Here is a 19754-nt window from a genome sequence, read left to right as displayed (position 1 = left end):
AGGAGGAGAGACTGCTGTTTCATTCCCCAGGTGGCTACAACAGCTGGAGTGCAGTCTTCTCAATAAAATAACTAAATCTAAAAAAAAAAAAAGGCTTGAGAGCATTGCTCCTATTTTGACAAGTAGTCCAGAATTAAACATTATTAAACTGAGCCCTCAAAACAAGTACTTTAGATTTGCAGCAACTTGTGAAGAGGAGGCACCAGCAGAACTGAAAGATTTAAAATTAGTTTCTCCAATAATCAATCATCCTAAGCCAGGTCTAAGAGCACAGGTAGAAATAAACTCTCAAACTAGCTGCACATAGAATTTCTCTCTACTTTTCAGAGGAGAAACCACATTGTGCACACCAACTTCCCACAGGTATTTAAACACCCTGGCACAGTGTTGTCTGGTCGAACCGCCCAGGCTGGTTTTTCCCCTGGCAGCACGTCATCGCCTGAGACTGTGAAGGACTGCACACTCTTCCCCGACCGTGGTAGCTCAGTGGAGACAATGTGCCAAGGAGGGCTCCATTTCCAGCAGACTGGTCCTGCCTGAGAAGCCAGTGTAGTGTCTTGCCCAGAAGCAGCCCCAGGCAACCAGCAGCTTGCTGCCTGGGCCTTGGCCACAAGGGCATCACCAGCCCCTCAGCTTACCCTTTCTTCTTGCTTCTTCCCCTCCTCCGAATGCTTCTGCAGTGTCACTTTGAGAGATTCTCTGATGAGCTGGACTTCCACTTCTGCAGCAGACAGCTTTTTTTCCAGCTCGATTTTCTCTTTGCTCAAGGCCTCCGTCTTTTGTGCAAACTGAGCACGTAAGAAAGTGTTTTCCCGCTGCAATTCCTGCCAGACAGAGTCCCAATGTGTCACTGTCACCACCCTCACAGTCCATCCACTTCCATCATCCTTAACCCCTTTGTATTAAGAACTTCTCCAAGCAGGGCATCTCAAAATATGGTTCCAGGACTATATGTTATCAACATTACCGGATGCTAGAATGTTAGAAAAGACAAATGTTTGAGTTTAATTCTTAGGTCTAGTTAAATCAGAAACTCTGAAGATAGGTTCAAATAATCTCATTTCCATTAAAATGCACTTTCCTGTTGGACAGCCACAGCTTTAAAGCACTGCAGTGGGTATCAGAGGACCTGGGTTCAAGGCCAGGTTCTGACCCCTCTTTCTCTCTATGATCTTAGGCCAAGTTCTCCCTCTATTTTCTTCACCAATAAAACAGAAGACTGAACTAGATTTTTCTCTAAGGACCAGCCCTTCCTTGAAGATTTTATGAGATGGAAGCCCACTAGGTGGCAAAACCAGTACCACAATCCATCTAAACACTCCACAGTCCAAGGCGCAGACGCTCGGTCAACAAAGCAAGCTTACATTCAAGCTCTTGATCCCCACAGCACTGAGCTCAGGGGGAATCTGCTTTTCTTCAAGTACCCTCAGACACAGAAAAATAAAAGTGAGACCAGCTCTAAAGCATCCATCCCTGCTGCCTCTCTTCCACTTGGCTAGAGCTGGCAGATGACAATTTCCCAGGAACTTACTATCTGCTGCGCTCTGCTTTCCTTTTCTCCCAGGTATGTCCTGACACCAAGGCTCCCAAACTTTGACCTTGTTTTACCCTATGCCTCCTCTGAAGGGTACGCTACAGTCAAGATGCTCACTCTTCGAGAGAAGGGACACTCGCATCACTTGATCCCTTCCATATCTCTTGGTACCTAATGGTGCCAACAGGGAATACACTGAGCTATGACAAGCAGAATACCATTCAAGCTTCCAACAGTTACCTGTAGCCTGAGCAAGCAGACATCCCCAAGGGGAGCAGGGCGACCCAAAAGGGCACTGTGGACTTGCAGCTCACTCTCTCGAACTTTCTGCTCCAGCTGGGAAATGTGTTTCCTCTGCCTGCAAAAGCCAATAGAATCAGGTCTGGAGTTCTAACACAAACCCTGTTAGAAGATGAATCCCTACTTTCCTTAGACAGATGAATAACCAGCTTTACTGAATTGGTATTAATGGTTTGCACAACGGACCAACATGATTCAGGGGAAGTGAGGAAAGATGAGCTCCAAGACATCAGCATTTGGGATATTCCCTAGGCCCCACCCCTCCTGCCCCCAAAGAGATACACAACTGGCCTTTATTAGTCAGATTAAGATTAGGCAGCACATCAGCTCAGCTCTGCTTTGAAACAGGGTGTGGACCTGAACTAAAGACAGCGTACTTCCCATTGAGAAGACCTTGGGTGCCTCAGTGAGACCTGAGCAGAGGCTGGCCCTGCAGCACTCCCTTGTCTTACTTGTCAATGAGGAGCTCCTTTTCCTTAAGAAGGTGTTCATTGTTGTTCAAGATGCTGATCCACTGGGCTGGCTCTAAGGTGGGCAGTAAAGGAGCAAAAGTAGCAGGATGATGGCAGAGGGTTCCGTTCTGAAGCTGAAAAGACAAGCAATCCACAGGTGCTTCAACACCTGAGCACACCCCGCCGGGTCTATATTCAGGATCCAATTTGGCTCAGCCTGATAAAGCCAGTGTTTATGAGGTAATTTTAGCTCTGATGCATGACTGGAAAGAACCTGCCAGGAACATCTCTGCTCAGAAGGGCTCCAGTTTCTAAGAAAAGGTCAATTATCTTTTTATCTGGCAACAGAAGCCAACCAGGAGCAAGGATGTCCTCATCATTCAGGGAAGGAGAATACGCCCCTTTCTGCTCTAATACAAAGACTTTAAAATATATATGTGTGTGTGTAATAGTAACACAGAAGACAGAACACAGGATTCAAAGAGGGTTTTAAATCCTGGTTCTGCCACCTGCTACCTTTGTGACTTAATCCAGATTACTTTAAAAACCTAATCAGCGACTACATTTACCTTAGCAGGATGCAATGAGAATTAAGTAAGATTCTATATGTCAAAGATCCTAACCTACTACCTGACACACAGGAAGCATGCAGCCAGCGTTAGCGTCCTTCCTTGTTGGCTTTTTCCTCATAACCTTCCACTTTAGAGAATTTATCTGGTGTTTAATCAGGTCATCAACAAATTCAATCCTCAACAGCTCAAAAGCCTTTACTTCTTATCTACTAATATCTTTCTTCCTTAACAAATGTTTCCTTTGGTGTTAAAACATACAGGACAAGGCTTTCCAGTTCTAGAAACCCCAAAGAACCTCCAGGAAGGTGCTTTACCTGCATTTGCTCCATCTGTAACCGGATCAATTCCAGCTGCTGCCGACAGGTGCTGAGTTCACAAGACTGCTCCCGAGGATGCCAAGGGTCAGGATTTGGTTGCCACACCTGAGAGGGCAGAGCCTTTGAGAGCCCAGGAGCAGGCTGGAGCCCCAAGTGATGCACCCCGTTACTGCTAGGGTGTGGTCCATTTCGCTCAAATACTGCCCCACTGCCTGGTGCCTTCTTGGCCTCAGGTAACACTTTGTACAACTCCTTGCTCGTGTCAGTTCTTGGATTGTGGAAGTGGACTCGGTAGTGAGGATCTGAATAAAGGGTTTCCATCACTGCTGACTGATTGAGGGTCGGTTCCACGCTAGGAATTTCAAACTTCCTCACTTGTTCCTCTCTTTCATGGCCCACTGCTGGAAACCAAGACTGCTCATTCCCGTTGTCTCCAGCAGCACCACAGAGATACATAAGGTCTCGAGACAGGCCCGGGGAACGTTTCATTGCACCGAGGTCTCCATTTCTTGTCATCGTCACATTTTCACCCAACCCAGACAAAGGGAGTTTGGAGGAAGAAGGCCCAGCAGGTGTAGAATTTGGTTTGGCAGGAGAAGTCCCCAAAGTAGAAGGCATCACATGGGCTGTTGGAATGGTTATGTGGCTTTTGATGGGCTGGAAAGAAGAACTGCCACTTGAACTGCAAAAATCTGCAGAAAGAATAGTACTTTGTAAGTCACAATGGAAGGAGCAGGCTTTGAGGAGTTTGCTGCTATGTGCGATGCGCTCTGCCCGTCCTGGAGCCAGGAGAGCGAGTATTATAAGCATCAGACAGAAAGGCAAAGCAAACTTGACCGGACAATGTTCCTCAGGCTTCCAAATGTTCATCCCAACAAGGTAAGCCAACAAAAGGCAACGACAGCTTCACTTCTAATTTGCTCTTCAATAAAAAAAACATCTTGCTGATCAACAAACAAAGCCTAAAACTTAGGAAAACAAACAACAAAGCTTAGGAAAAAATATCACTTACTTAAAGGAAATGGATTACATTCTACTTTTCTGGAAGTTGAGCAAATCTATGCTATAATCCAGTCAAATAAAAACACTTTTTCCAAGGGCTGCCAGAATCTTCTGCAACCTCCCAAGGTTCTCCAGTGAAGGTGAGCTATGAATGTTGATAATCTGAAGAATAAGACAGACTACAGTCTTGCCCGCACCCAGGGCGGAGTGCAGCACCGGAGGCTCTGTCCTCTCCCACAACCCCAGGCCTGACTCTGGATATATGCAGCTATTCTTAGTAACTCTCGGGTTTCACTCCAGCACAGGGAGCACTTCTAAGTGTGTACATGCTGAAACCCACTGATTCCGTGCTTTGACTCCGTTTGCCTCCTTGTTTGTGCCCAACTGTAATATATAACCTACGACTACACCGATGTTTCCTTTGGCTCTGATGAGCCCCATAAAGAAGCTTCCTGGGCCCGGCACGGTGGCGCAAGTGGTTAAGGTCCTCGCCTTGCACGCCCGGGATCCCATATGGGTGCCGGTTCTAATCCCGGCAGCCCTGCTTGCCTTCCAGCTCCCTGCCCGTGGCCCGGGAAGGCAGTCGAGGACGGCCCAAAGCTTTGGGACCCTGCACCCAAGTGGGAGACCCGGAAAAGGCTCCTGGCTTCGGATCGGCATAGTATCGGCCCGTTGCGCTCACTTGGGGAGTGAATCATCGGATGGAAGATCTTCCTCTCTGTCTCTCCTCTCTGTATATCCGCCTTTCCAATAAAAAAATAATAAAAATAAATCTTTAAAAAAAAAGCTTCCTGTTTCTACTCACCTCAGGCTTCCAGGCCCTACTCTGAGGGCACAGAACCAACCAATATGGCAGGAGAGTAGGGTGCAAGCGATTTGCAAGACCCCACCACCTGTAGGTGACAGCAGGAAGCAGACTAAGAGGGCAAACACTAAATTCTGCTCTTTCAATATGTCCAGTAACCTCTCCCAAACCAAGCACATCTACCATGAAGAAAAATAATTGCCAATCTGGTTCTCTTTTTCAATCAACCAACACAGAGCCCACTCAGTTAAACAAAGCAGACATTATAATCTTTCCCTCTAAGCAGCTGTTTAAAACTGCATAATTTGGGCCTGGCGCAGTAGTCTAGCGGTTAAAGTCCCTGCCTTGAATGCACCAGTTCTAATCCAATGGGTGACAGTTCTAATCCCAGCAGCCCCGCTTCACATCCAGTTCCCTGCTTGTGGCCTGGGAAAGCAGTAGAGGATGGCCCAAAGGCTTGGGACCCTGCACCCACATGGAAGACCTAGGAGAGGTTCCTGGCTTTGGATCGGCTCAGCTCCAGCCGATGCAGCCGCTTGGGGAGTGAATCTTCAGATGGAAGATCTTTCTCTGTCTCTCTTTCTCTTTGTGTATCTGACTTTCCAATACAAACAAAATAAATCTTAAAAAAAAATTGCCTAATTTCTGGGAACACACAATAGCCTCTTCAGACCAAGAATCGAAGACATTTCTGAGTACAAAGACAATTTTGATATCCCACAATGTAAGTTGTCAGACTAGTCAGCAAGGCAAAGACCCAGTGGAGGTGACAGATGCTTCCAGGACAGTAAATGATCTGTTTACGATCCTCCATAATAGCACCAGAGTGTCAGCTCTCCCAAGGGTCCCTGCTCCCATGACAGTTCTAACTGTACAAGACAGGGAAGTGTGATCCATGAGGGAAGGGCTGCTGTCACAGGGAAGTTAGTAACACTTCCTTCCATTCTGTAACCAAAGTACTACTCTTGACTCAAGACTCACCAACTTCCGTTTGCGCCACAACCGTCAAAATAACATGCCAAACCGAAGATCTGTTTTTCTAATCAAAGAGCACACAGTCCACCTATAGATGAAGCAGTAAAGTGAAGTTCTTGTCTGTATTTCCCAGTTGCACTTATAATGCCTGATTCTGATAAAGAGTGCCATATAATGGCAAGGCACACCTTGAATCTAGTATGTGCTTTAGAACATTCTGAAACAAAGCAACACTCATTCTCTTTTTGCTAAACAACTTGGTATTTCTTTAATTTTTTTTTTTAATCAGACAGGCAAATATACAGAGAGGAGAGACAGAAAGAAAGATCTTCCATCTACTGGTTCACTCCCCAAGTAGCCACAAAAGGCAGAGCTGAGCTGATCTGAAGCCAGGAGACTTTTTCAGGTCTCCCACATGGGTGCAGGGTCCCAAGGCTTTGGGCCATCCTCGACTACTTTCCCAGGCCACAAGCAGGGAGTGGAGCAGCCAGGATATGAACTGGAGGTCATATGGGATCCTGGCAGATGCAAGGCGAGGACTTTAGCCACTAGTCTATCATGCAGGGTCCTACACTTGTTTTCTTTTTTTTTTGTTTTTTTTTTTTAAGATTTATTTTTATTGCAAAGTCAGATATATAGAGAGAAGGAGAGATAAAGAGGAAGATCTTGCGTCTGATTCACTCCCCAAGTGACCACAATAGCCAGTGCTGCGCCGACCTAAAGCCAGGAGCTAAGAACCTCCTCCAGGACTCCCACGCGAGTGCAGGGTCTCAAAGCATTGGGCCGTCCTCGACTGCTTTCCCAGGCCACAGGCAGAGAGCTGGATGGGAAGTGGAGCTGCTGGGATTAAAACCAGTGCCCATATGGGATCCCAGCACTTTCAAGGTAAGGACTTTAGCCATTAGACCACTGTGCTGAGCCCTACACTTATTTTCAAAAGGGGTGCGAGCTCATAGTTTCCGCAGGTGTTTCGAAGTAAGTGTATAGACCATGCGATTTTTATTTAGAGAACTCTATAGTTGGATACAGTTTTAAATGTCTCAACATCACTGATTCCAGGTTCCAACATTTCATTCTTTCTTGCAAACCTCTTCTCACAGTAAGGGTAAATTTAACAACTACTAAATTTCAATTACTTCTGTTTACATCCAATTATGAAATACAATAATTTGAACTAATTTTTTTTTTAAGATTATACATTTGTGGGCACAGCGCAGTAGCCTAGCAGCTAAAGCCCTAGCTTTGAACATGCTGGATTCCTATATGGGTACTGGTTCTAATCCCAGCAGCTCCACTTCCCATTCAGCTCTGTTTGTGGCCTGGGAAAGCAGTCGAGGATGGCCCAAAGCCTTAGGACCCTGCACTCACGTGGCAGACCTGGAGGAGGTTCCTGGTTCCTGGCTTCGAATCGGCCCAGCACCAGCTGTTGCGGTCACTTGGGGAGAGAATCATCAGATGGAAGATCTTTCTATCTCTCCTCTCCTCTCTCTGTGTATCTGACTTTGCAATAAAAATAAAGGATTATGTATTTCTAAGTTAGGAGTGTGGGGGAAAGACACTTGTACAGAGAGAGACTCTTTCATCCACTGCTTAACTACCCAGACAGTCGCAATGGCTGGTGCTGAGGAAAGCTAAAACCAGTTTTATCCTGGTCTCCACGTGGGTGCAGGGACCCAAACACTGCACCATCTTTTGGTACATTTCCCAGGCCATAGCAATGAGCTGGATCCAAAATACAGCCACCAGGACACAAACCAGTTTTTTTTTTTCTTTTTTTGACAATCTTTACGTAGTTAATTAGGGTAAAAAGGTACAAGGGCTATAGGAAAGTGGGTAAGACTATTATTTCCATATTGTTTCCTTCATATATCTGAGGCAAAGGGGGGTATTAAGGGAGAAGGTCCACCCAGTCTCCCAGCCACCCAGGTCCTGGATGCAGGGCATGCTCTGAGGTTCTTACTCAAGTGGACAAACCAGTTCTTGTATGAGATGCCAACAGCAACTCTATACACCTGTCATATTAGCCATGGGCAAAATATCTTGTAAGAAATGATTGAGATTGGGCCCGGTGCAATAGTGTAGTGGTTGAATTCCTCACCTTGAATGCACCGGGATCCTGTATGGACCCCAGTTCTAATCCCGGCAGCTCCACTTCCCATCCAGCTCCCTGCCTGTGGCCTGGGAAAGTAGTCAAGGATGGCCCAAAGCTTTGGGATCCTGCACCCACATGGGAGACCTGGAAGAGGCTCAAGGCTCCTGGCTCCTGGCTTCTAACTGGCTCAGCTCCAGCCGTTGTGGTCACTTGGGGAGTGAATCATTGGACAGAAGATCTTGCTCTCTGTCTCTCCTCCTCCTCTCTGTATATCTGCCTTTCCAAAATAAATAAATAAATAAATAAACCTTAAAAAAAAAAAAAGAAATGATTTGAAGCAAAACTGTTTTAGATTTTGGAGTTTTTTTCGGCTTTGAAATATGAGCTTGCACACCATCACTACTGATTTTAGATTTGCAGTCTTTAGAAAGGGAAAAGCATTCTGAGCTTACTGAGTACTCACTTTTGCCCGGTCCCCTGAGGATGTGAACATATCTAAGTGAAGGGTAGAATCAGAAGCAATTTAGGAGCAGCCAGCTGACTCTCCACCTACAGCATCCACATCCCATATGGGCGCTTGTTCCCGTCCTGGCTGCTCCACTACTGATCCATTTTGTAGCCTGGGAAAACTAGAAGACGGCCCAGAGTATTGGGCACCTGCACCCACATGGGAGACTGCAAGAAGTTTCTGGCTTCTGGTTTGCATCAGCTCAGCTCTGGCCACTATGGCCATTTGGGGAGTGAACCAGTAGATCTGTTTTCTCTCTGTAAATCTGCCTTTCAGATTAAAATACATGCATCCTTTTTTTTTTTAAGAAGCAATTTAAGGATGTAAGAATGAACGTTTTGTAACTGTCGTAATACTTTTTGTCACCTAGGTTCCAAGCCAGATTCATGAGCCAAATAACCAAAAGTTAAGAGAAACATCATGGGCCCGGCACGGTGGCACGGTGGTTAAGGTCCTCGCCTTGCACGCCCGGGATCCCATATGGGCTCCGGTTCTATCCCGGCGGCCTGCTTCCCTTCCAGCTTCCTGCCTGTGGCCCCGGAAAGCAGTCAAGGACGGCCCAAAGCTTTGGGACCCTGCACCCGCGTGGGAGACCTGGAAGAGGCTCCTGGCTTCGGACCGGCATAGCATCGGCCGTTGCGCTCACTTGGGGAGTGAATCATTGGATGGAAGAGCTTCCTCTCTGTCTCTCCTCTCTGTATATCCGCCTTTCCAATAAAAATAAAATAAATATTAAAAAAAGAGAGAGAAACATCATGGAATACTAATAATAAAAGACCTTAGAAAAGGCAAAACATACTTTCCTTTAAAAAAAAAAACCCAAACCTCCTATACCGATGACTTTACCACTCTTTCAAGGCTACCACCATTTTAAAAGGATGTACTAGAAAAGATACGTATTTCCCCAAAGGAATAAAAAACAAGAGACATATACAGTCTGTATTGCAATCTGATTGAATTAAATATAACCAATTTGTTTAATGGGGAGAGCAAATCTGGCCTTTTTTTTTTCTATTTGTTTTCTTTATTTTTGATAATTAATTAGGGCACAAAGGTTCAAGGGCTACAGGAAAGTGGTTAAGACTATTATTTCCACATTTTTTTTCCTGTTCTGGGATAAAGGGGGAGATAAAGGGAGAAGCCCCACCCAGTCTCCCACCCATCCCAGGTCCCTGATGTGGGGCATGCACCGAGGCTTCTGCTCAAGTGGTTTTGACAGTTCAACAGTTACAAATTGCTGCCACTCTTGCCATTCCAAGCTCGATGAGGTCGCTGCAGAATCCATCGATAGAGTCTCCGTTTGCCCAGTTTTTCACTGCCAACTATTGGCTGGGGTAGTTGACTGATATGCTCTGTCCTCTGATGTCATGCCATGTATCTGACAGACTGCCATATGCTCCATGTGCAGCTGGTTATGCTCTCCACTGCTCCGTCTGAGCCTCTGAGGAGGCTCGGCTCTGGCACTTGCACTCCATGGCAGGTCCATGGGTTCCGAGTCCAGACATTAAACTGGGGAGATCCCAGACCAGATTTTTTATGTACTAGCAAGTACAGGGCCCAGTACAGTCCATCGCCCCAATCAGCTAGTGGTTGCAATTGCTGGGTCAGTTCTGTTTCCAGCCCTATCTTCCACTGGAAACAATGGGTGTTGCAGTCCAGCCTGATTCTGTCCAGCACACACTCAGCCCTCACATAAACCAGTGGGAGCTGCAGCCTAGACGGAGTGACCCCAGTAACCCCCACCAGGCCTGCCCCCGTCCTGGTTCCCATGCTTGTCAGTATGTACAGCAGACTAGTCCAGTCTGTCCCACATCCCATTTAGCTCTCATACATGTCAATGGGCATTGAAGCCTAGTTCAACCAAACCAGCTTCACTATCTAGCCCACACACATACTGTTGGGTGCCTTTCTGTCTAGCCACCCCAGCCCCTGTGCTCTCCAGTGGGAGTAGTAACCCAAGAGGGAGGAGCCCACTATTTCCCTTCTAGGCCACTCCCACTCCTGGATTATGCACTCTCCAGGTGGTTCTGGAATTTAACTTGACAGATTTAGCCTCCAGTGCCAGCCCTTGCCAGGCCTCTCCCACTCCCAGATTCCAGCTGATGCTGTGGCAAAGCCCAAGCAACCCTCACCCACTCTAATTTTTCTTTGCACCAGTCGGAACAGTCAGCCCAACCTGGCATTTCCCTGATCTAGTTCACATGAGGCCCACAGATGTTGTAGCCCTGCCTGGCCTGGTATGCCCCCATCCCAGCTCACGCTCTCCAGTGGGAGTGGTTTCCAGCAGGGGAACACCCTCATATTCACCCTGCCGGCTCTGCCCCCTTCCTCCCTGGTTCTCACCTGAAGCTGTTTGGGCCCTGTGGCCACATCTGGTACAGGTCACCTCACCTTTGCATTCTGTAATGTGCACTGGTTTTTGTCATGACCAAACATGGCTCGACCCACACTCTGTTCTGGTGCTTGGATTCGCCAGCAGGTGATGTGAACTGGTTCAGCCTTGTCTCCTCTCCACCCCCGCCCCCCGCCCCATTCCAAATGTATGCCGGTGGATACCTTTCCATGGCCTGGTCTGGGCTGTTCCCTATTGTGCTTCTTGTGCTTACCTGTAGGGACTGTGTCCTGTCAGAGGAGTTGCCCAGGCCCCTCCATTAGAACTTCTCCCAATGTCAGATCTTGCGCATATTGGTAGGTCCATGAGCCAGCCCTACTCAGTCCACCTCCTGTCCTAGCAGGAATAGTGGCCTTTCCTGAATGGCCTTCAATCCATTCTGGTTCTTACTGTTGGATGTTTCAGCCCAGCCAAGGCTTGTCCATATCCAAACAGCCCACACATGGCTCGGCAGAGGTAGAGACCTAGCCTAATTCATCCCACATCTACCCTGGTCCTCAGGAGCACCAGATGGTGTTGGAGTCTAGCCCGGCTTGGTGCATCCAGTCCCAGTTCACACTTGTGCTGAGAGACTGCAGCCATATCCAGACCAGAACCCAGCAGCCCCCACTCCTGCACCCACGCTCCTCAGTGGGAACCGCAACCCAGCTAGTGCATCCCCTTCCCAGCCATAGATTGTATGCATGCCAGTGGCTGCTCTGACTCAGTTTGGCATAGCCCCTCACCTGTCTTGGCCTTTGCCTTTGATGCCGTGTCTTAGCGTCCCTGGCTCATGCAGACCAGTAGGTGTAAGAGCCTAGCTCGGCATGACCTGGGCTCCATTCTGATTTCTATTTTTGCTTCTGAGCTAAGGTTTGCTCAGTCCTGCCCGGTCCACCCTGTTCCATTACCAACCCACACATCAGCCATCCACTGGAGCTACTTTGCCCAGCTTGTCCGACCCCCAGGTCTGGACTACGTGTTTACCCGCAGGAGCTATGACCCACCAGAGGAGTTTCCCAAGTTCCTCCACTTGATCCACTCCCAGACCCAGTTCTCATACATGCCATTGGGTTTAGGGCCAGTGCCCGGTACAGTCTGGCCTTCCATTTGGCCTTGTATGAGCTGGTGAATGTTGTAGCCCGACCCACCCCACACCCTATTCAGGATGCACATTTGGGTGCTACTGCCTTGACCAGTCCAGACCGCTGTTGGTTCCTTTACCTGTGAGTGATGGCAGGCTCCTTGGTCACACTTAGCTTAGTCCATTACCACCCCAACTCTTGAGCTAATCAGTGGGGCTAGTGTTTCCACAGGGTTTGGCTCACACATCCCCCACAGAATCTACCCCCCCGGAAAAGGTTCTCTCGTGTGCTAGTTAATGTCACGGCCCTGCCTAATGTGATCCGTCCCCGATCCATCATTATGTCAGGCATTAGGATATGGTCCTGCTAGACAAGCCCCAGCCTTAGCTTTTGCATGGAGTGGTGTACAGTGGTCAGCATTATTCAGTGATAACAAGTTCTACATAGGACTCAAAGGAGGCTGGTATATCAGTCTTACCCATAAAGGTCATCTGGTCCCTCTCCTCCAACCTACCAGGTCTCAGTACCCTTGCTTACCTTCAAAGGAAAAGTTACTTTGTTAGGAGTCTTCAGGATTGATTTGCAACCCAGAAGCACAGTGGGCTCAACATGGAGGTGCTTAAGCAGCAATTCACAGCCCCAAACCCCAGGGCTCGCCACTCGCCACTCGGCAGCCAGCAGGCGGAGCCTGGGACCAAATGGCATACTGGCCGCCCGGGGACAGTTCACTGCATGTACGCAGTGGCTGGAATCGGGGCTCCAAGCATGAAGATGGACCTGGCCTAGAACCTCTGGCCTTTTTCTTTAAAATTAAAGATATTTATTTATTTATTTGAAAGGCAGAAAAACACAGATTCTCCAACTACTGATTCACTTTCCAAAAGTCTACAATAACTGCACTGGGCCAGGCCAAGGTCAGAGGATTCAATCTGGGTCTCCTCCATGGGTGACAGGAACCAAGTATCTGATATACCAGCTGCTGCTTCCCAGGGAATACATTAGCAGGAACCTGGAATGGGAAGTAGATTCAATTTCAAGACTCAATCCCAGGGAATGTGATATGGGATACAGGTATCCTAGGCTGCGCCTTAGCCAGTGGGCCAAACACCTGTCCCCAGTGCATGATCAAAAAAACACCTACATCAGGGCCAGTGTTATCACATACCAGGATAAAGCCACATGCACCTGCAGCACCAACATCCTTCCTATATGGGTACCAGTTCAAGTCCCAACGGTTCCACTTCCAATCCAGCTCCCTGCTGACACACTTGGGAAAGCAGCAAAGGATGATCAATGTGCTTGGGCTCCTGCTACCCACGTACGAGACTCAGATAAAGTTCCTGGCTTCAGTCAGGCTCAGCCATCTGAGGAGTGAACCAGCAAATAGAAGATTACTCTCTTTCTGTTGCTGTAACTCTGCCTTTCCAACAAATAAATAAATCTTTTAAAAAATAATTGATTTCTTAAAAATATTTACTTATTTTTATTGGAAAGTCAAATTTACAGAGAGAACATACAGAGAGATTCATTGATTCATTTCCCAAGTGGCCGCAACAGCTAGATCTGAGCCGATCTGGAGTCAGGAGCCTCTTCCGGGTCTCCCACGCAGGTGCAGCATCCCAACACCTTAGACCATCCTTGACTGCTCTCCCAGCCCACAAGCAGGGAGCTGCAAAAGAAGTGGGGCAGCCAGGATACAAACCGGTACCCAAATGGGATCCCGGCAGATGCAAGGTGAGGATTTTAGCCACTAAACCATGCACTGGGCCCTAAACACATCTTTGATAAAAAATAAAGAGAGCAGTGAGCACTGTCCTCCAATATTAATAAAAATGGTCCTTGTGGTCCAAAGTCCTTCTGCCCAGACTGTAGCAGGACAGATATGTCAACACATCATCACTACCTTACCTTTTAAAATTTCTTAAAAAAAAAACAAAATCAAATGTAACTTATAGGGCCCGGCACGGTGGCGCAAGTGGTTAAGGTCCTCGCCTTGCACGCCCGGGATCCCATATGGGTGCCGGTTCTATCCCGGAGCCCTGCTTCCCTTCCAGCTCCCTACTTGTGGCCTGGGAAAGCAGTCAAGGATGGCCCAAAGCTTTGGGATCCTGCACCCGCGTGGGAGACCTGGAAGAGGCTCCTGGCTTCGGATCGGCATAGCATCGGCCGTTGCGCTCACTTGGGGAGTGAATCATCGGATGGAAGATCTTCCTCTCTGTCTCTCCTCTCTGTATATCTGCCTTTCCAATAAAAATAAATAAATCTTTAAAAACAAATGCAAAAAAAAATGTAACTTATAAAGGAAGGAAATGTAAGGTAATTTTCACAAAACTAAGCCCCATTAATTGGTAACAATAAAGCTGGTATTACTAAGGAAAAATGATAAATGTACAGTACAATGTTTTTAAAATATGAACTTGAAGCAATGCTCACTGTAACCCTGCGATTAAGTAGAGTTGACTTCAATCCACGGTGTAATCCCTAGGAAGTATTTAGATGCTGTGTCTCCAATGGGCCATGGATATACCTTACACAGTTGTATTTATGCTTAATACAGAAAATACCATTATAGTGCAAGGCCCATTAAACTTGTGTTAGTTAGACAATAAAATTTGCTTTGGAATGAAAAAAAAGTGGCAGAGATAATAAGGTTGCAAGATTACAGAGACAAAGATTATCTTTGTGGAACCCTTTGCTGGATCTTGAAGAGTAAGATCAGCACAGCCTTGAAGCGGTCAAGAGAGGTGTAACACCACAATGCGCCCAGATTCAAGAAACGGTACGACTGCTGAGGCAACAAAAAAGAGGCTGGAACTTCGATAGCATCAGACACAGACCTGGTGATAGCAAGAAACACGCTTGAATGGGCTGGGTAAGGTCAGATCACAGACCTGAGGCCTCTGAATTACCCTCCAAGTATTGGGAACCGAAGTCCTCCGAGAAACAGCAACCATGAGGCTGCATATACAATAAGATCAGAATGATACAGACAACATTCATGCAAATCTGTGAAGGGTTCCATATTTGTATAGTGTCAAAGAGCAATACAATCATATTCAATGTACTGGAAAAAAAGAAAGCAACTATGCAATCAAGCTTGTAGTAAGTTAAACTTGACAGTACAAAGATCTGAGGCACCAAGCAACCTATTATAAAGCTGCTCCAGGGCCTGGTGCAGTAGCCTAGAGGGTAAATCATCCCCTTACACGCACCATGATCCCATATGGGTGCCACTTTATGTCCCAGCTGCCCCACTTCCCATCCAGCTCCCTGCCTGGGTAAGCAGTAGACTGGCCCACAGCTTTGGGACCCTGCACCAACTTGGGAGATCTAGAGAAGCTCCTGGCTCCTGGCTTCAGATCAGTTCAGCTCAGCTCAGCGCCAGCCACTGCAGCCACTTGGAAGATCTTTCTTCCTATCTATCCTTCTCTCTGTAAATCTGACTTTCCAATAAAAATAAATAAAAAAATCTTAAAAAAAAAAAGTTACTCCAGATTCAGGATAAACAGAGGAAAATGAGATGAAGTAACCCCATGTGAAAAAGATGGAGTAGTAAGAATCAAGCATGTTGAGCTCGGTGCTGTAGCCTAGTGGCTAAAGTCCTTGCCTTGTATCCAGCAGGATATGGGCACCGGTTCATATCCCTGCTGTTCCACTTTCCCTTTAACTTCCTGCTTGTGGCCTGGGAAAGCAGCCTTGGGACCCTGTACCTGCGTGGGAGACCCAGAGGAAGCTCCTGGCCCCTGGCTTTGAATCAGCTCAGCTCCAGCAGTTTTGGCCACTTGGGGAGTAATCCAGTAGATGGAAGATCTTTCTCTCTGTCTCTCCTTCTCTCTGTAAATCTGCCTTGCCTTTCTAACAATAATAAATAAATCCTTAAAAAAAATCAAGCAAATACCCTGACTGGAGGGTGACCTTACCAATGTTCTGGAAATGACAACAGATGTGGAATAAAATATGCGAGCAAAAATATGTCGATAATCAAACCATTGATTCAAGGGCAGGTACTTGCTTCAGCAGCAGTTAAGTCACTGCTTGGGCTGCTCCCAGCCCATTTAGAAGGTGCCAGATCAAGTCCCCATGACTCCCTTCCAATCCAGCTTCCTGCTGGATCCTGCACACCCAAGGAAGCAGCTGATAACGGCTCTAGCACTTGGGCCTTTGCCACCCAATAGGGAGATTTAGAGAGAGTTTCAGCTCCTAGATTCTGCCTAACCCAGTCCTGGCTATTTCAGGCACTGAAGAGAAAATATAAGTTAACAGGCAATCTCGCTGAATTTATCTTTTGAAAAATAAGGGAGATAATACTTTTTACATTAATCTAAACTTACCCTCTGCAAGATCTGAGCATGATGTGCCAATAGCTGTGTCCCCACTATCAGCTACACTCGGGCAGCGGCTGAAGCGGCTCCGAAACGCCTCCGAGAGCACTGGGGTCTGCCATTCAGCCCCCAGGGAACCAACCTTCTGAACTGCACTGGGACCTGAAACAAAGAGGCATTTTCCACCGTTAGTGTGAACCAGCTGAGATTACCTGTCAGTCTGTTAAAAAAAAAAAAGGCACTGCAACCTACAAAAAGAGCAGCATTGTACCCCTTTCCCTCCTGAGCTTCATTGTAGCTACACTGAGCTAGTTGATTTTAATTATAGAAGTGAGAATGTTCAGGACAGAAATAAGACCAAGAAGTCCCGTTTGCTGGGACAGAAAATCATATTTAGCAGCAGTTACTGTTTACTAAAACCTAGACGCCTCAGCACCTTTACAAACACGATCTCACGCACTGCTGCCACGTGTCATTCCTGTTCCACAGAGGACAGAGCTGGATCTAAGCCTGACTTGTTGCTAATGACAACTCTGCAGCATGAAGTCTGTGTAACCTACACTACAGAATGCTTTGGCATCCCTGGTCCCCATCCACTAAATGCCAACAGCAACCCTCACCCAATCCTACCAGCACTGTAAAAGTAGAAAATATCCCATTCATTTCCAAATATCTCCTCAAGTAACAAGACAATCCAGACTCCATTATTTGAACCAGGGTACCCTCACTGGTGGATTCAGATCAGATCAAGGTAAATTTGGAAAGTCAACCGGAAGATTTCAAGGCTTAATTTTTAATTTTTTTAAATATTTAGTTTATTTGAAAGGCAGTTACAGATAAAGGAGAAATAAAGATTTTTCCAACTACGGGTTCACTCCCCAATGACAGTACTGAGTCAGATCCAAGGTAGAAGCCTGCTAGTCCACCTGGGCTCCCCATGGGCATGGCAGGGCTAGGCACATGGGCCATCCTCTGCTGCTTTCCCAGGCACACTGGCAAGCAGCTGGGCTGGGGGGGACTCAAGCAAGTGCTCACATAAAATGCTGCCATCACACACAATGGTTTAACCCACTGTGCCACAATGGCAGCTCCAAGGCTTGAGGTTAATACAATGAAAGTTATAAATCTTCTAAGCAAGCAAGCAATAAACAAATAAATAAAAAGTCTAAGATTTGACTTTAAATTTGCTGTTCGAGAGCCAGTAGGTGTGAGGCATTCTGTAAATATTTGATTTAGTAACATACTAGCAAAGACAAATTAATTTTTAAAAATCACAAATTTTTCCTTTTTTTTTCCTTATTTTTAAATATTGATTTTATTCAAAAGGCACAGTTTCAAAGAGTGACAGAAGGCTCTTTCATCCACTGGATCACTCCCCAGATGGCTGCAAATGGCCGACCCAGATGAGGAAGAGGGCAGACACATCAGCAGGGAGCTGGATCAGTAGACCAGCCAGGACCTGAACAAGCACTCATACAAGATGCCAGCATCATAAGCAGTAACTTAACCTGCAAGGCTGGCCAGTAAAAATCACTACCATCTTCCTAAGTCGTATCCTAAAGATCTATAAAAATAACAGCAATGACTTATCCTCCATTTAACCTAAGCTGTCAAAGCTGAAATTAAAACCAGAAAATAAGATTCTACAGATATTGATCTAGCAGGAAGCAAGTAATACTTGAACAAAAATTATTTTTTCCAAATATTTCTCCTATTTATAAATAACTTTTTTTCACTTTTGCTCTTTTCTTTTTCCTGTTATCCCTACTTCTGCCATCTAATTTATTCACCCTAACTTCCCCAAGGACTCCTCTCCACTTTGGGTCATTACAGAGTGCCTGATCTGAGAGAATTTTCCCAATCCATATGTATTTGTGAATTCGACGTATCTGAATAGAAGACTCAGGCACCAGTCCAAGCCTCCGCACAGCCCAAGATGAGCCAGCGTTACCGCGGCACTACCTCAGTGTAAGCCTAGACTGAAGCACGGAAACCCAAGCTGCTGGCAAGTCCACACACCTTCATCTCATTAGCCAGTCCGTTCCAACTGATTGTCCCTGTTACTACTAGCCCCCCACTGGAAACCATGCCCCATTCCTCCTCCTAACCTCCCTCTCATCAACACTACTTTTCTGTCCACACACTCCATTACCCAAAACTAAAGAAATATTTGGTTAAAAACAATCAGAGGCCAGTGTTGTGGGGCAGCAAGTTCAGCCATCACTTGATGTACCATCCACTTGGTGGTTCAAGTCCCAGCTGCTGTACTTCCAATCTAGCTTCCTCCTAATGCACTTGGAAAAGCAGCAGGAGATGGTCCAAATGCTTAGATTCCTGCACCCATGCAGGAAACCTGGATAAAGCGTCTGGTTTCACCTGGCCAAACCCTGGCCAATGCAACAATTTGAGGAACAAACTAGTGGATGAAGATTTCTCTCTCTCCCTCTGTAACTATGTCATTCAACTAAATAAATAAATCCCTAAAAATAAAATATTTATGGTATATTTATACATGCTTATACTTACTTCAAAATTCAAATGTGAAAGCTAAAGTTTTTAAAGTTATAATATGTCTCCTACCAATTATTAAGATCAGTAATCTGAATGACATACTGATGAAAAGAGACAAATGCAGTGAGCTGTTAAGAATTTCATTTAAAAACAACTGCATCATAGGAGCCAGTACAGCGGTAGAGCAGGCTAATCCCGAGCCTGCGGCACTGGCATTCCACATCGGCCCCGGGTTCACATCCTAGCTGCTCCACTTTCCATTCAGCTTCATGCTCATGGCCTGGGAAAGCAGCAGAGGATGGCTCAAGTTTTGGGGACCCTGCACGCACATGGGAGACACAGAAAAAGCTCCTGGATCTCAACTTTGGATCAGCTCAGCTCTGGCCACTGAGGCAATTTAGCTGGTGAACCAGCAGATGAAGATCTCTATCTCTCCTCTCTCTGTAACATCTGCTTTAAAAAAAAAAACAAATCTTAGAAAAATTCGCATTGGGTCCAGTGTAGGAACCTAGTGGCTAAGTCCTCGCATTGCATGCGCCGGGATCCCATATAGGCAACTGGTTCTGACCTCGGCGGCCCGGCTTCCCATCCAGCTCCCTGCTTGTGACCTGGGAAAGCAGTGGAAGACAGCTCAAAGCCTTGGGACCCAGCCCCCGCGAGGCAGACCCGGAATAAGCTTCCTCTCTGTCTCTCCTCTCTATATCTATCTGACTTTGCAATAAATAAACTTTTTTTAAAAAAAATTAAAAACATAAAATAGCAAAGGTCAGATTTTACTCCAAGAAAGTTTCTGACTACTCACCTGGAGAGGCGGCATGGGAAACCCTTTCCCCGGTGTATTTCTCCTGCATGGCCATCACAGACCTGAGCTGCACAACAAAGAAATGACAGGTCAGACACCCCAGCAT

The 19754-nt window shown here is 46.5% G+C and overlaps 1 protein-coding gene across 2 annotated transcripts in view; it reads right to left on the bottom strand.

Moving 5' to 3' along the window:
• CEP85 (centrosomal protein 85) overlaps positions 1-19754 on the bottom strand; it is a 35361-nt gene extending 15607 nt beyond the window's left edge. Inside the window, exons 1-6 of one of the 2 annotated variants that reach the window (XM_040979618.1) lie at positions 19649-19754; positions 16345-16497; positions 3173-3867; positions 2287-2420; positions 1775-1892; positions 639-824 (exon numbers count right to left, since the gene is read on the bottom strand). In XM_040979618.1, the coding sequence (XP_040835552.1) occupies positions 639-824; positions 1775-1892; positions 2287-2420; positions 3173-3867; positions 16345-16497; positions 19649-19754 (1392 nt within the window). The remainder of the gene's footprint in view (positions 1-638; positions 825-1774; positions 1893-2286; positions 2421-3172; positions 3868-16344; positions 16498-19648) is intronic. The other variant, XM_040979619.1, reaches the window with a different exon arrangement.

The sequence above is a fragment of the Ochotona curzoniae genome, unplaced genomic scaffold (assembly GCF_017591425.1).
Source record: "Ochotona curzoniae isolate NIBS_2020 unplaced genomic scaffold, NIBS_Ocur_1.0 contig_3255, whole genome shotgun sequence".
Taxonomy (NCBI): domain Eukaryota; kingdom Metazoa; phylum Chordata; class Mammalia; order Lagomorpha; family Ochotonidae; genus Ochotona; species Ochotona curzoniae.
Note: the sequence above shows the minus strand (reverse complement) of the source record. Positions and strands in the feature narration are given on the sequence as shown.